Source organism: Cupressus sempervirens, chromosome 9, assembly GCF_028749045.1.
Source record: "Cupressus sempervirens isolate cs-2001-9-10 chromosome 9, ASM2874904v1, whole genome shotgun sequence".
In the NCBI taxonomy this organism is placed as follows: domain Eukaryota; kingdom Viridiplantae; phylum Streptophyta; class Pinopsida; order Cupressales; family Cupressaceae; genus Cupressus; species Cupressus sempervirens.
In genome coordinates this window covers 714,502,405-714,519,478 of record NC_143126.1, presented here as the reverse complement: position 1 = coordinate 714,519,478, position 17,074 = coordinate 714,502,405, and the positions used below count along the sequence as shown (strand labels likewise).

Here is a 17,074-nt window from a genome sequence, read left to right as displayed (position 1 = left end):
TTAAGGCCAACACAATTCCACACAGGGATTGATAGGGCATATATAGTTGGAGTGGGTTAAAAAACCCTCATTTATGTTGCAGTTGTTCTTTGTAAGAACCCCAATTGGTTTTAACTTTATTTTTCAATGTTTGACATTTTGTCAAACACTTTGCATGCAAGCTTTAGTACCACTATAAAAACCCCTTCGAGTTCCACTTCTGCCAAGCCACTAATACTCAATATGTCTTCGAGAAATTTTGTCAAACGGTTGGTCTAAGATTCTGAATTTTTCTAACAGATTTCAATTGAATGTTGGCATTGCCAAAAGCTTAGAGAGCATGAAATCATAGAAATAGTAATGCAAAGCTAAGAGCATCCATAGTATGAACTAAAATCTTTAATTTTACTGCTTAATCAGTCAGGTGAAAGTGATAACAATTCTGATAAATGTTTTCAGACACCAAAATTTCAGAGACATTTTATCAAATGATTATATGTCTAGCTTGACATCGTTATTCATAAACATGGAAGAGTTTACTAACAATTTGGTGCAATAACCATGGATATTCTGACCTGGATGTGGCCTTTTGAACTGCTGAAGTTAAAAACTGCAACTGTAGATGGTAACTACCTTCAAATCTTCAAATGCTGTCCTTGTTTTCATGAAGATTTCAAACCCCATGCCTATAGAAGATTAATCGATTCTCTTCAGCTCTTATTTCTATACACTGCTGTAGCTTCCAATGATCAACCTTTTTCCTTGGTTTCCCAAATGCTGGATCTGCAGCTATTTCAATCTGAGTTTGTGCACCTACAGCCAAGTAACAACCCTTACTTCATAACTATATACTTCTCACTGTAAAGGACTTCACAACTGTTCAATTTATCCTGTTACTTGCTTCAGATTTGCCCCACGATTTGGGTTTGCATACGTCCAGCATGTTCACTCCCAAGTACTCTTCTTTGACAGCCACAAAAATAAGAGAAAACCAGTTCGAGCTGAACAGAATAAATACAAATGAGAACAATTGAAATAACAGTAGAACCCTTCCTGTGACATACCAATTTTCATAACCGTTGTAAAAACAAATATTTATCTATCAGCAAAACCCTTTCACAAGACTATGAACTCAATTAACTAACTATAACTAGAAAGAAGTAACTGATACCTAATCTATTGCATCTTAACATCAACGAACATAAGGAAATAAATAAATGATTACTTTGTTATCATTTGAATCATTCTAACATGCTCAACTGAAAATAAAGTAACAACTACTAATTTTAAACATGCATATATTTCTACGCTACCTATTTAAGCTTTCATAATTCTAAAAGTAAAAATGCAAGGAACATACAGTTATGATAAAGAATTCTTTTTGTCTTGTTGTCCAAGCCTCGGCATTGGTGAGAGGAGAAGCATTGACTTAGGCTTAACCTCCCAACCGCGGACCATTATTTATCCCCACACATCCTAACTTAATAGAATGGCTCTCCCTACCTCGGGATCGGGTTTGGGATGTTCATATGTCTAGCCATCTGAGTAATCAAGTGGTTTGAGTGTCCCAACAGTTGTCTCCAAACAACTAAAGCATTTAGACAAACAAAAGAAGATCACATGATCGACACATTTGCCTATTTCTACCCTGGCCAAGGATTTCAAATTAGGTTTGTAAACCCGATCTACACCACTCGACTTGACAACACATTTCATTACTGGAACATGCATGAGCTATAACATGTATTTGTTATTTAGTTATCTGATCTCATTCTTGTGTTTGCAGGTTTTCAACACCTCCTCACCATTTCTGGCCAACATGCCGTTGATTCCCAGGTGCAAGAGAGATTATATCCATTCTATTTTGATATACAACCTCTTTACCATTTATGGCAATCCTGCCGGTGAATTCCTCGGTGCTTGAACTTTATGAAGTTATTATCATTTCAGCATGATGAGTGTAAGAAAATGATTTGAAAAACATTTGAGCAAAATCAAAGGCTTTCATTATTATTTCATTTTCCATCTGCTTGATTGTGATTTTTTATTTTTAGTGACAACAGGTGACTTGATTGTCAGACCCTATGGATTCCGACTAAAATAAAGCTATGTTAAATTGTCTCTCAACATACTCAAATTGGACTGAGAATAGTTTTGCACATTGTTGACTATTACTTAGGAGGATATCAGAACACCGACTAGCATAACATTATGGATTACAAGAAATAATGAACTCAAACATTTTGAATATCTTAGGTGACTTTGGACTGTGTTCTTCCTCTCCCGGCTGGAAGTATTGATTTGCACTGTCTAGCAAAGGTTCCGTGGTTGGTTATTGAGGTGGAAATGGAAGAAAAACTGATGATAACCTTGGAGGCCAATACCAACTCAGAATCCTCTTCTCAAAAACACATAAGCAATATCGCATAAACAAAAGAAAGGAAGGGTTACGGGTTGCAGAGAGATAAAAAGTCATATGGCCAAATACATTCGATAAGACTATTAAAAAGATTGCTTGACTCTTCGGCTACCTACAGTTACAAAGAAGCCATTCGAATGCCAACCAAATCAAATTTTTAAAAGAAGGAAATAAGAGGGAAGAATAAGAAGTTGAAGAGCTTGAATTTATTTTATTTTATTATTATTGTTCATTCTTATAAATGTTCATGTGCATGTATTGATAAAGTGGCATCATTAGATTATAAACTTATAAGTTATTGGTGTCACCTTATTTTTATATACATATGTTCATATTTGAGGGTGTACAATAATGATTAAATAATAAATTCAATAATAATTCTTCAAAGGTATGATTTATATTTTTAATTTATATTATTTTAAGTTTTTATTATATTGTTTCTCTAATAGCTCATGCGGTTCCACAATGCAACATGTTGTCAAGTCTTTGTATCCTTTCCAAGGTAGTCCCAGGTCATACCTGTCAATTTAGATGATTGGACTAATCTACCATCCCCTTCCGATGATCCTGTTTAGCAATGCTTCCCCTCTCTTCAGTCTTGTTCCTGCAATCATCCAAGCAAAACATTCTCGCCAAGACATTAATTCAAAGATATATTAATCGTTAAAACCGTTGTCGATCATTTAGTGACAGTTATAGATTTCATCAACGTCTATAATAACTAACTCTTTTCACATGATCATGAATGAAATAACTCATTATCATTTGATACAACGTATATAATTAACTAACTCATTTCACATGTTCAAGAAAGAAATAAATTGATACAACGTCCATAATTAACTAACTCACTTCACATGATCAAGAAAGTAATAATAATTCAATTAACCAACGACTATGATCAATTTAAAACTTAGGGCGAAATTTGGGTTGTAACATACCCACTCCCTTAGATTTTTCATCGTCCTCGATGAACATAATAGCAAACTTAAGTAGTACTTAGTTAAATAGAAAGAAAAAGAAATATTTAGTTTTCAATTTCAGAGAAAAGATAGGGATATCTTTGAAAAATATTATGATAATCCTCCTAGGTTGCATTATCCTCAGCATATTGGTCCCACTGGACCTTGCACTATGTTACTTCCCGATTTTATAAGCGTAGCTTACGTACCTCAAGTATTCAGAGTGGTCTTACCTCTACCACCCCTGGTTCTCGTACCTGCAATAATTTCCAATCAATCATATGTTCATGGTGGGTAATATACTTTTTAAGATATGACACATGGAAGATGTCATGCATCCTGGCAAGGGCTGGTGGTAAAGCAATCTTGTAAGGGTCCCACATATCTCAGGGCTAACTTAACATTCTTGCCAAACTTGATAGTACTCTTCTGAGGCTTAACCCTTAGTAACACTTTGTCCCCTATTGAGAATTCTCTAGGTGTTCTTTTGGCATCCGCATAACTCTTTTGTTGGTTGTTTGCTTCCTTTAACCTTTGACGAATCTGAATTACTTGTTCCTCCATCTCCTGAAGCATTTCAGGCCTGATAATGATTCTATCTTCCAACCGATTCCAACTCATTGGAGTTCTACATTTACGACCGTATAGGGCCTCAAAGGGAGCCATTCTAATGGTGGATTAATAGGAGTTATTATATGCTAAGGGTAAGTATGTTTCCCATTGGTACTGTTGGTCCGTACAGTATACTCTTAGGAGATTTTCTAATACTTGATTTACCCGTTCTGTTTGTCCCTCTGTCTCAGGATGATAGGTTGAACTAATGTTCAACTTGGTGCCTAGAGCTGTAAATAATGTCTGCCAAAATTTGGAAGTTATCCTAGCATCCCTATCTAAAATAATTTTCTCCAGAATTCCGTGCAACCTGAAAATCTCTTTTATGAACTTATGGGCAATCTCGAGTGCTCCATCAGATAAATTCCCTGGTATGAAATGAGCAACCTTTGTCAATCTATCAACCACGACGGAAATAGTGTTGTGTCGATTTCGTGTCATAGGTAACCCTTGTACATAATCCATGGATATTACCTACAATTTCGACTCGGGTACTTCATTTGGGTGTATCAGGCCTGTTGGATACCGATGTTCTGCTTTTACTCTCTGGTATTCCAAACATCTTGCTACAAAGTCGATTATCTCCCTTTTCATCCCCTTCCAGAAATATAGAGGTTTTATATCAGCTAACATTTTCATTACTCCTGGATGTCCTGAATATGGGGTTGAGTGAAATTCACCTCAAATCAGTCTTCAGAGTTTAGGGTTGTTGGGCACATAGATTCTATGGTGGTATCTTAATAATCCATCCTCTTCCAAGCTAAACTTTGAATACTTAGGATCTTGCGGGTCTCTGATAAGAGCTAAGCTGATTTCTGTATAAAACTCATCACCCTCTAGGAGTCGTAAAATTTGGTCCCCAAATCTGAAGTTTACAGTAGTTATCGCTGAGATGGGTCTTCTCTGGCTTAGGGCATCTGCCTCCTTGTTTTCCTTACCTTTAATATAACTTATGTCGAACTCATAATCTGCTAAGAATTCCAACCACCTCCTTTGTCTAGCATTAAGATTTGGTTGGGTGAAAATATACTTCAAACTATGATGATTAGATCTAAGCTCAAAAGGTTTTCTGATTAAGTAATGTCTCCACATTTGTAAGGCATGCACAATTGTTGCTAATTCTAGATCACGGGGTGCGTAATTCTATTTATAATTTTTCAGTTTTCTAGATTCATAAGCAATGACTTGTTCATCCTGCATTAACACACCTCCTAATCCTTCTTCAGATGCATCTGTTATAACTACAAACTGCTTTTATGGATTAGGTACCCTCAAAATAGGTGTTGTAGTCAATTTTTCTTTCAGAAACTCGAAGGCTGATTGACACTTCTCTGTCCAAATAAATTTCTTTCCTTTTCTTTGAAGTGAAGTGATTGGATAGGCTATCTTGATAAATTTTTGATGAACTTTCTATAAAAGCTAGCTAACCCCATAAAGCTCTTGACTTCGGATACATTTCTAGGTATGGGCCATTCCTTAATTGCTTTTATCTTTGATGGATCCACTGCTATATCCTGAGCTGATATAATATGCCCTAGATACTAAATTTCTTTTTGGTAAAAAGCGCACTTGGATAATTTCCCATATAGCTTCTGTTCTCTTAATCTTTGCAAAACTATCTCTAAGTGCCTCTGATGTTCTTCGTTCTTAGAATATATTAAAATGTCATCTATAAAGACCAATACAAACTTGTCCAGACAATCCTAAAATATGCTGTTCATTAAATTCATGAAAGCTGCTGGGGCATTGGTTAACTCGAAAGGCAACACTGTAAACTCGTAATGTTCATACCTGGTTCTAAATGCGGTTTTATGTATATCCTCATCTTTTATTCGAAGCTGATGGTATCCTGACCTTAAGTCAATTTTTGAAAATATTGTCATACCCTTCATTTGATCAAAAAGATCATCTATCCTTGGCAATGGGTACCAGTTTTTGATGGTGACTTTATTAAGCATCTTGTAATCTATACATAATCTCATGGTCCCATCCTTCTTCCTTACAAACAACACTGGGGCTCCCCATGGTGAGACACTAGGCTAGATCAACTTCTTATCTAACAAATCCTAAAGTTGAATTTGTAATTCCGTAAATTCTGTAGTTGTCGTTCTATACGGGGCTCGGGATATGGGTTTCGCTCTTGGTATCAAGTCTATGGTGAAATCAAATGCTCGGGAAGGGGGTAGTCCAGGAAGTTCCTCAGGAAACACACCTTGATAATTCTTCAAATAAGGGTATTTTTCTTCGAAGGACTCTTAACTTTTATTTGATTTCCCCATCTTCATAAATGTCGTCATCCCCATATGTGGTGGTTTTAGGTTCCCTTGTATCTTCTATCCTAACTGCGAAAATCTCACAACCTTTCCTCCCATATCTTTTAAGTTGCATTGCAAAAATCTGTTTTGATCTAATTTCATGTTTAATTCCTGAAATGCTTATTGGTCTGCCTTGATCATCCACACAGTTTATAGTTTTGGCAAGACAATTTACTTTGGCCTTATGTTCACTGAGCCAATTAATTCCTATGATAATGTTGTATGACCCTAGGGGTGATACATATAAGTTCAATTCCGTTGAGAAATTCGGGAAGTCAACTTGAGCTTCAAATAGGCATTGCTCTATCTTAGCCCTTGGTTGGTTCACATACTCAACTGTCTATGGTTTTTCCATAAAACTAGATCTTTTTGGGAACCCACTTAACAACCTAGGTGATATAAAACATTCAGATGCTCCAGTATCAATTAATATGGACACAGGGTTCCCGTAAATCTTACTCGGAGTTTCAATGGGGCCAATTTGCTGCTCTGCTTGTCTATTACCTAGGGCTGCGTGAATATTTTGCTGAAAGACTTGTTGCTGTTGTGGTAAAGGTGGTCGCTGTGGCTGGCTGACGTTGGGTTTAATGGGGCGCTGTTTTAAAAAATGATCTCCTCCATAATTAAAACATCCTCTTGATGGTCCCTTCTTTTCATTATTCCTATTGTTTTTATTCATATAATAATTGCTTTTGGCATCCCTTGCCCCATTGCTTTTTAACTCTAGTTTATGTTTTTATAGTCCTTAAATTGCTTTTTCTGAGGTTTGAAATCAGCACCATTTGAATTCGAGATTGTCTTCCTTTTGTTGTCTCAGATGGAGTCATCCTTTTTGATCTTGTGTTCTTGTTGAACAACCTTTTCTAGGGCCTCTTCCATGGTTTGGGGAGCGAGAACATCAACAGCTCCTATCCTATTGTTTAATCCTATGATGAATTTCCTCACCTTCAAATTGGTGTGTTGTTGGTAAGGTGGCATGTATTTAAGCAATCTTGTGAACTTCTCCCAGTACTTATGTACTGACATGTCTCCTTGTTTTAAGCTTTGGAAATGGTCATAAAAGGTTTGTAGCAACCAACGTTTCTGAAATATGTTCACAAATTTCTCCCAGGTGATCTCAGTGGTTCTAATGTTCTGTTCAACTTTGGTATTTTTCCACCAGGTTGCAACTTCTCCGATGAAATGATATATTCCCCAAATTGCCTTTGAGGTCTTAGAGAAATTCCTAATCTTAAAATATTGTTCCATCTCAGTTAACCATGCTTTTGCTTCCTCCTCGGACTCAAAACCGGAAAACTTAGGTGGTTTTATTTTCTTAATGTTTGCTGATAAATCAGCTACTATCTCTTTCTTCTTTTGCTTCTTCGATTGTTTGGGAGAGGGAGTTTTGTTATGCTTTGAGACTCCTATCTTGGCTCTAGGTGGTGGTGAGGTTTGAGTTCTCTTGTGATTTTGCCCTATCAGGGCTGCCGTTTCACTCATTCTTTTTTACATGGTTTCTAACTTTAGTTGTGTTTCTTGCAAGATCTGGAGTAGTAGTTCATTGGAATATTGAGGGTTCTCGCTTACTATATCTTGATTTACATTGTTCTTGTTGCTGTTCATCTTTATGTTTATGGTTCCCACCTGTTAGTTTACAGTTGTGTTAATTATGTGGAAAAAGAAGAGATCTTAAAAGAAAAGCTTTACAACACATGATTTTCAAATAATTTAATTTAATTTATTATTCTGTTGCTTCACCTAAAGCAACCTTATTTACAAATTCTTCCTCTATTGAGGATGTTTACATCAACATAACATTTAATCTTGCTTTGTAGCATTTAGTTTTGGTTTGATTTGGTACGTATCTCGCACCATCTAGGATCTACGAAACTGTAAGAGAGGGTTGCTCTGCTAAGCATTCCAGTTTTGAATCAACTTGTTTCTATATGCTGCTTTGCTAGCAGGAGTCCACCTGACTCTTTCCTTCTTCATCCGTTGAATTGCCTGATTTAGAGATTTGTTATCTCAGGGTATAGAACAACAGGTGTAGTCATATTTAGTCATGTTTCTAATGAGATATGAAAAGGTAGGGTGTTGAGTTTTCTTGCGGGGTGTTTTACGTCCTTGCATCCAATAGTCAACTCAGAATTCTTTCAAGTTTCAAGAAGGTAGGGTGCCCTAGGTTTAGTGTCAAACCCAACGCTCTGATACCATATGTGACTTACCAATTTTCATAACCATTGTAAAAACAAATATTTATCTATTAGCAAAACCCTTTCACAAGACTATGAACTCAATTAACTAACTACAACTAGAAAGAAGTAACTGATACCTAATCTATTGCATCTTAACATCAACGTACATAAGGAAATAAATAAATGATTACTTTGTTATCATTTGAATCATTCTAACATGCTCAATTGAAAATAAAGTAACAACTACTAATTTTAAACATGCATATAATTCTACGCTACCTGTTTTAAGCTTTCATAATTCTAAAAGTAAATATGCAAGGAACATACAGTTATGATGAAGAATTCTCTTTGTTTTGTTGTCCAAGCCCCGACATTGGTGAGAGGAGAAGCATTGACTTAGGCTTAACCTCCCAACTGCGGACCATTACTTATGCCCACACATCCTAACTTAATAGAATGACCCTCCCTACCTCGGGATCGGGCTTGGGATGTTCATAAGTCTAGCCATCTGAGTAGTCAGGTGGTTTGAGTGTCCCAACAATTATCTCCAAACAACTGAAGCATCTGGACAAACAAAAGAAGATCACATGATCGGCACATCTGCCTATTTCTACCCTAGCCAAGGATTTCAAATTGGGTTTGTAAACCCGATCCCCATCACTCAACTTGACAACATATTTCATTATTGGAACATGCATGAGCTATAACATGTATTTATTATTTAGTTATCTTATCTCATTCTTGTGTCTGCAGGTTATCAACACCTCCTCACCGTTTCTGGCCAACATGCCGGTGATTCCCAGGTGCAAGAGAGATTATATTCATTCTTTTTTGATATACATCTCTTCACCATTTATGGCAATCCTGCTGGTAAATTCCTCGGTGCTTGAACTTTATGAAGTTATTATCATTTCAGCATAATGAGTGCAAGAAAAGGATTTGAAAAACATTCAAGTAAAATCAAAGGCTTTCATTATTATTTCATTTTCCATCTACTTGACTGTGATTATTTATTTTTAGTGACAACAGGTGACTCGATTGTGAGACCCTGTGGATTCCGACTAAAATAAAGCTATGTTAAAGTGTCTATCAGCATACTCAAATCGGATTGAGAATATTTTTGCACATTGTTAACCATTACTTAGGAGGATATCAGAACACTGACTAGCATAACATTATGGATTACAAGAAATAATGAACTCAAATGTTTTGAATATCTTACGTGACTTTAGACTGTGTTCTTCCTCTGGCAGCTGGAAGTGTTTGATTCGCACTGTCTGGCAAAGGTTCTGTAGTTGGTTATTGACATGGAAATGGAAGAAAAACTGATGATAACCTTGGAGGCCGATACCAACTCAGAATCCTCTTCTCAAAAACGCATAAGCAATATCGCATAAATAGATGAAAGGAAGGGTTACGGTTTGCAGAGAGATAAAAAGTCATATGGCCGAATACATTCGATGGGACTCTATAAAAAAGATTGCTCAACTCTTCGGCTACCTATAGTTACAAAGAAGCCATTCGAATGCCAACCAAATCGAATTTTTAAAAGAAGGAAATAAGAGGGAAGAATAAGAAGTTGAAGAGTTTGAATTTATTATTATTATTATTATTGTTCATTCTTATAAATGTTCATGTGCATGTATTGATAAAGTGGCATCATTAGATTATAAACTTATAATTTATTGATGTCACCTTATTTTTATATACATATGTTCGTATTTGAGAGTGTACAATAATGATTAAATAATAAATTCAATAATAATTCTTCGAAGGTATGATTTATATTTTTAATTTATATTATTTTAAGTTTTTATTATATTGTTTCTCTAATAGCTCATGCGGTTCCACAATGCAACATGTTGTGAAGTCTCCGTATCCTTTCCAAGGTAGTCCTAGGTCATACCTGTCGATTCAGATGACTAGACTAATCGACCATCTCCTTCCGATGATCCCGTTTAGTAATGCTTCCCCTCTCTTCAGTCTTGTTCCTGCAATCATCCAAACAAAACATTCTCGCCAAGACATTAATTCAAAGATATATTAATCGTTAAAACCATTGTCAATCATTTAGTGATAGTTATAGATTTCATCAACGTTTATAATAACTAACTCTTTTCACATGATCATGAATGAAATAACTCATTATCGTTTGATGCAACGTATATAATTAATTAACTCATTTCACATGTTCAGGAAAGAAATAAATTGATACATCTATAATTAACTAACTCACTTCACATGATCAAGAAAGTAATAATTTGATAAATCAATGACGCCGAGGCAGATTCTTCTGATAACTAGAATCCCCGTCCTTCCCAGCAATAGATAGAACCCTCCCGGCTTCTATACTAGCCCTCCTTGTGCATGAACAGGCAATAGAAGCCGAAGCCCTCCCTGTGCATGCACAGGCAATAGCCATGGGAACCCTTTGCATTCACCGGTGCAGTTTCAATAGAGTTGCCATGGGAACCCTCTGAACCTGTAGGGGGGGCATGTGTAGTGTAGAATCGTTCATTCATAGCAGGCAAAGCTTAGGGCAAAAATTTGGGATGTAACACTCCCAAAATCCACCTTGGAATCCTCAGCTCTTGCCACGAGTATTCACATCTATCGTCATTAAGCTCGATGGTAATTTAGAAGGTAAGATCACCTCAAAAAGAAGATTGGGTTCTCGTCCTTTCCTAATCCAAGGGTTTTTTTCCTTAGAAAATCCTGTCACTAATTTTCAGCAACAATTGGGAAACAGTTTCAATATCCACTTCTCATAACATATCTTATATGAAATGATGGACCTGCTTTATACCTGTTAAGTTGGTGAATGCTTGTACTTATAGCAATGTAGGATAAAACATTCTTTACTTATCAATTGATGATCTTAAGGGGCTTTCTAGTGAATGGTTCATAAGGTGCAACACTTGGTGAACGTTTTGCAAATGGGGTTGCAAGCAGATTTTGTTTAATTATGGAGAAAACTCCGTAGTAAAGTGCGCTCAAGCTGGAGTAGTACTGGGATGGGTGACCTCTCGAGAAGTCCCGGTGCTTCACCCTTGTGAGCATCACCTAGATCCAATAAGTGCTAAGTGTTCCATTTATTCTCACGAGAGGATTTGTGTGAATCACTACTTGTGAAACATGGGTCAATGAGTTTGACTCAAAAACTACACAGTTAAATCATGATAGCAAAATCACAACATTCTTTACTTTTAATTCCTCCTTATTAAGTAGCTTCTTGAACAAGCTGGAATAACTAAAAATGATTTTATATTATAGTTACTTCCTTAATGATATGCACTTAATAATCAATTATTATTAAAGTATAACTTGAGTAATAATTATAATATTATTACTCCATTAATCATCACAAATCAACTCTGACTTTACTAGGAGGTAGCTAATTTCATTCATTGCTAACCAGGGTCATTTGATTGCACTGCAAAAATTCTGCAAGTCTACACTCCAAAAAACCTTGAAATGTGCACTTGAAAGAAACCTACAAATTCATTAAGAAAATAAAAAATCCACAAAAAACCTTCTGAAAATTCTTCGGATATTAAATGTAGACAAACCAAGTTTTATCAAAATAATTCACCAAAAACCATTGTAGAGTAATGCACAGCTCCATGAGATTTGTATACGTTCTTTTGAATTTTTCTTTTGTTCACAATATTCTTAACTATGTGCATTTATTCCTTGGGCATAATACTTGAAGACATAATTCCCCTCACAGAATTTTCTAGGTCTAGGACAAAGTATGAGTTCTTCATTTTAGAAGGTACAGTCTTTGTTACTAGACATAGTTAAAGGTTCTTAATGAATTGGATTTTACTTAAATACAGCTGTTATCTAGTAGGAGCCATGTCCTACATATTTATTTTAATAATGCAACAGATATGTATTGTTTAGATTCTAGAAGGATTTTCTGTTATTTCCTGCTTGCACTCATTTCTCTTGGCATTTCGAGATGGCTACAGTGGTAGATGCAAACTCAGACAAGGAGGATCTGAGCTATGGTAAACATCTTTTGTTAGACAAGTCCAAATTTGATCTGCAGTTACAACTTTTGGCTTTACAGATTCCTCAAGAACTATGTAGTATCACCTCTCGAATTTTGCACGGGTATGAACACTAATCTCTGTCAAGCTTGTGGTTGCCTCATTATTATGCTCATTCTACTTTCCCAGTTTATTTTGAAGATGTTTAAGTTTGCATTAAATATTGAGTGGTCCTGGTTTACTCTATTGGTGAATGTTCACGGATAGCTAGTAAAGATAACATCAATTCAATTGATCATGGAGAGACATATGACATTGTGATGACAACAATAGGAAATACTCATCTTTGTTATGTTTTGAGGATGGACCATTCTAAATTGATTCCCTACATCGGTATTGCTAATAGAATAGATGGACTTGGAGATAAAAATCATGCAACTTATAAAAGTAGGCGGACACAATTTTGACTCAGACTGGGCAAGTTGGCAACTTAAAAAGTATATACTTAATTTTTTCACTTGCTAAAACTCTTAAAGAAATACTAAAAGCTTGGTAAACATTTCTAAAACTCACTTAAAAAGTATATACTTAATTTTTTCACTTGCTAAAACTCTTAAAGAAATACTAAAAGCTTGGTAAACATTGCTAAAACTCCCCTAAATTTTTGCTTGGATTAAATTACTAATTAGTGGGCAGTTTTCTTGTTTCCTTTTTGATTTGTGAGTGTTTGACAAGTTTTTATACTATGGATGGACTAATGACTATTAATATATGAATGCATTCAGTGTTTTGTTGCCATACATGCATGCATAAAAATATTTGTCAATCTCTATATCATTTTAGACTCTTGATCAACACTGAGGAATGTTAAATATCTGTATGTGTCTGCAGGTCATCTGTTATGTGGATTTAGAATTATTCCTCCACTGGCATTCAGGATTGCCAAATGACTTATTGTAGTTTTGTAGACAAATTTGACATTATTGAATGAATTACATGTATATGAATCATTGAAAATTAATTCAATTGATCATGGAGAGACACATGTCATTGTGATGACAACAATAGGAAATGCTCATCTTTGTTATTTTTTGAGACTGGAACATTTCAACTTGATTCCCTTAATGAGTACTGTTAATATAAGAGATGGACTCATAGATAAGAATCTTGCAACTTATAAAAGTAGGCAGACCCAATTTTGACTCGAACTGGGCAAGTTGGCAACAAAAGTATACTTGAATTTGTTAACTTGCCAACACTCTTTAGGAGACACTAAAAGCTTGGTTAAAAATTGCTAAAACTCACCAAAAACTTTTCTTGGAAATTAGTGGGCAGTTTTCTTGTTTCATTTTTTATGTGAGTGTTTGGCAAGTTTTTATGCTATGGATGCACTAATATGCATTAACGTATGAATGCATTCAGTGTTTTGTTGCCATGTATACATGCACTAATAAATATATATGTCAATCTGTATATCAATTTAGACTCTTGATCAACAGTGGGGAATGTTAAATATCAGGTGTCTGCAGGTCATCTGTTATGTGAATTAAGAATTATTTCTCCACTGGATTTCAGGATTGCCAAATGACTTATAGTGGTTTTGAAGACAAACTTGATATTATTGAATTACAAGTTTATGTATCATTGAATATACCAATATATATTCCCACATGCACATATCTACATTGTAATGTCACCTTTTGGGATTGCCCTAAATTACAGTTAAAGCAAGAAATATAATATGGTTAGAGTCATAACTTTATCAATTAGAATGTTCAAGCAAGAAAAATCTTGGTTTATGTCTTGCAATCGGGCTAGGTAGTATTGGAAATATAATTCATAAGATCAATTATTTCTGTAAGGTCAAGGATCAAATAACATATAAATGCATATGTACTAATAATCATCTTAATCCATTTAGATAAATCATGTAATATCTATATTTCAGTTTTAGAATTCAACCATAAGCGCGATTGAATGAGGGGAGTATGATAGGGTGCCCAAAGCATCCACAGTACCCCTCTTGGTACACATGGCAAGGTGCCATCCGCTCAACATGGAGTGGTCTACTTAGTGGGGGAGCTCGTCTGCCCTCCCAAATTGTGTCACCTTATTCAACCTCTTATGATTGTGACTTCTCTTAAATCAATTCCAAGAATCAACCATTACAGAGGTTGTAGAGGAAACTGCAATAGGGAGCTTCAAGTAGTTAGGGGAGCACGATAGGGAAGGAGAAATTTTGGACCAATTAAACCTTAAATTACTTGAGAACAAGCAAATTTAGGAGTGGACTGTAATATCCCGTATATAGATATTTTTTAATAAATAAATAGATTAATTACATAATACATTCTCAATAGCTATTTTGTTTAGAAGTCAATTCAATAATTGAATAAACAAATATTAAATTATAAATAAATGATTAATAATAAATAAATAAATAAATATTTTAATAATTGATTTATTAAATAATAATTTATATAATTGAATTGTAATTATCATTTGTATTGTTCTTAGACCACTGACCTGTCCATGTAAGATACTGCCAATCTACAAGACCTTTGACAAAACATGGATAAGCTATTATCATTAGCGAGATGGAGAAAATCAATTCGACAAACCATAATATATTTGGCAAATGAATGTGCTAAGTAATGTTTTGACTGTCAACAATGTATGTGCCCTCCACGCCAAATTTTAATAAGCATGTAACAGACAAAGGAATTAGGGGACACCGTCAGTTCAACGAGAAGATATGACCTAGGGACACGTCCCTTGATTGGAAGCAAATATAAAACCAGAGTAATTGGGTAAGGTAGGGACATGGAAAGGAATAAGAAAAGAAATAAAAACAGTTGCATATTAATTGATACTTCTGTGAATTAGAAAGGAATTAACAATGAACTTGCTCCAGTATAATAATAAACAAGGCTTTGAGAATTATAAACAGCCGGCAGTGCTGCTAGAATAACAAGGTCCGTCACAGACTGCTAAATACATATAGGTAAGTGCTTAAGTCTGAACTAATCAGTAATTGAATAGGATATATTGGATACCGAATTTATATTTAAATATTAAACATTAAACGTAAAATATATATAAAATAATGGAAGTATGGCTAAGATCTCGCGATTGCTTTAGTGATAGGGAATGACCGTCTAAATCCCAAAAGAATAATTCCAAAGATAGGGTGGGGATTACCAACCCTCAGCACCTTGCAGGCATTGATATTTAACTGTTTGATGTGGGCATCTACCCAAGAAAGACTTAAGAGCATGGATTTCTAGACTTTCAGGGATCTATCAAGTGGTCTCTAAGCACCTTGGATTGTATTCAAATTTCCCGTCTCCTTATGACAAAGTAGTACCAGACCAGACTTAGCAATCAAGAAATTTAGATGGCATTTAAAATTATAGTACTTAATATGAAATTCAAATAAATGATTGTTCCGAATTGTATTATGTATTGATATAAAGCAATGCATTATTTGTCATTTGAAAAATTGAAATTAATTTAAATAATAAATTATTAGGGGACATTACAACCATGGCAATAGTTATATCATGTTTTCATACAACCATTTGATTTAGACTTGGATATACACAGTGTAACACAAGGACTTGCACCCCCCTCTAGAACCTTGAAGTACCCATCCCCAAGATGTCCGCACATTGGGTACTTTAGTACTTGAGTACCCCCACCTCCATTTTGCAACCATGCCGCCACTAGGACAAGTACTTGAATTTCTATTTGAATTTTGATTTTTGAATGTTACTATTGGGTATGTAATATGTTACTATGTTGATTGTTCAATGGTTCTAATTTATGTTGCAATTTTGCTATATTTGAGTATTTAATTTGGTATGTTTAGCTGAAACATCGGTTCATAACTAGTATTTCAAGTTCTATATGTGTACTGTACAACACCCTTACCTACCCCATCCATCATTTGTTGCCGTCCCCTTGCCATCCCAAAAATGAGGCCCATTTTCCCCCCATCCCGGAAACTCGTTTGGTGTCTCCCCGTCCCAATGTACCCCAGTACTGGTGTTACACCAGATATACATGAAATTACTGAAACTTTAGTAATATACCAATTTGTTGGTATTTCTCCTTGATGTCATTGACGTCGTTGTTGGCAGAATTCTTGGTTTAAATTGTTGTATACACTGTAATGTTTTGTGAAAGTTCTAGTTCATTGCAGATCAGTTGATGACCATTCTTAACGAGCGTCTTAGATACCTTCACATGGTGTTAATGGACTGCTATGTTGGCACATGTTTTGTTTGCTGAGTCAGAATTCTGTCTGCTGAGTCAGATGTCATCAACCATATGATCATTGACTACAGAGAATGTTCCGAGGCGTTACTGCAGGAAGTAATGATGAAGAGGAATTTTAATATGCAACTACCCTTGAGACAATAGGATTGGCTGGCAGTCGAATATGTTTTGGTCTACTGTATGTTCAAAGACAAGAAACAATCAGGTCTGCACTAGCCATGTTGTCGGGAAAATCTATATTGTAGCCGACATGTAGAATAGTATCCGAACGGGCACCTGATGGTTGAGTCACCCCTTCGGAATGAGGTATATGTACACCATCCAGAATGGACAT

General features: G+C 35.4%; 1 protein-coding gene across 4 annotated transcripts in view; it reads left to right on the top strand.

Annotated features, from left to right (window-relative positions):
• The window catches only part of LOC149540716 (S-adenosyl-L-methionine-dependent methyltransferases superfamily protein), a 171,554-nt gene that overhangs the window by 13,099 nt on the left and 141,381 nt on the right, over positions 1 to 17,074 (top strand). For 3 of the 4 annotated variants that reach the window (XR_016356431.1, XM_089801811.1, XM_089801810.1), the window contains exon 2: positions 12,439 to 12,583. Coding sequence is in view for 3 of the 4 variants with exons in the window: in XM_089801811.1 (XP_089657937.1) it covers positions 12,439 to 12,583 (145 nt within the window). In the remaining variant the exon portion in view is untranslated. Of the gene's footprint in view, positions 1 to 12,428; positions 12,584 to 17,074 lie in introns of all 4 variants that reach the window. The other variant, XM_089801812.1, reaches the window with a different exon arrangement.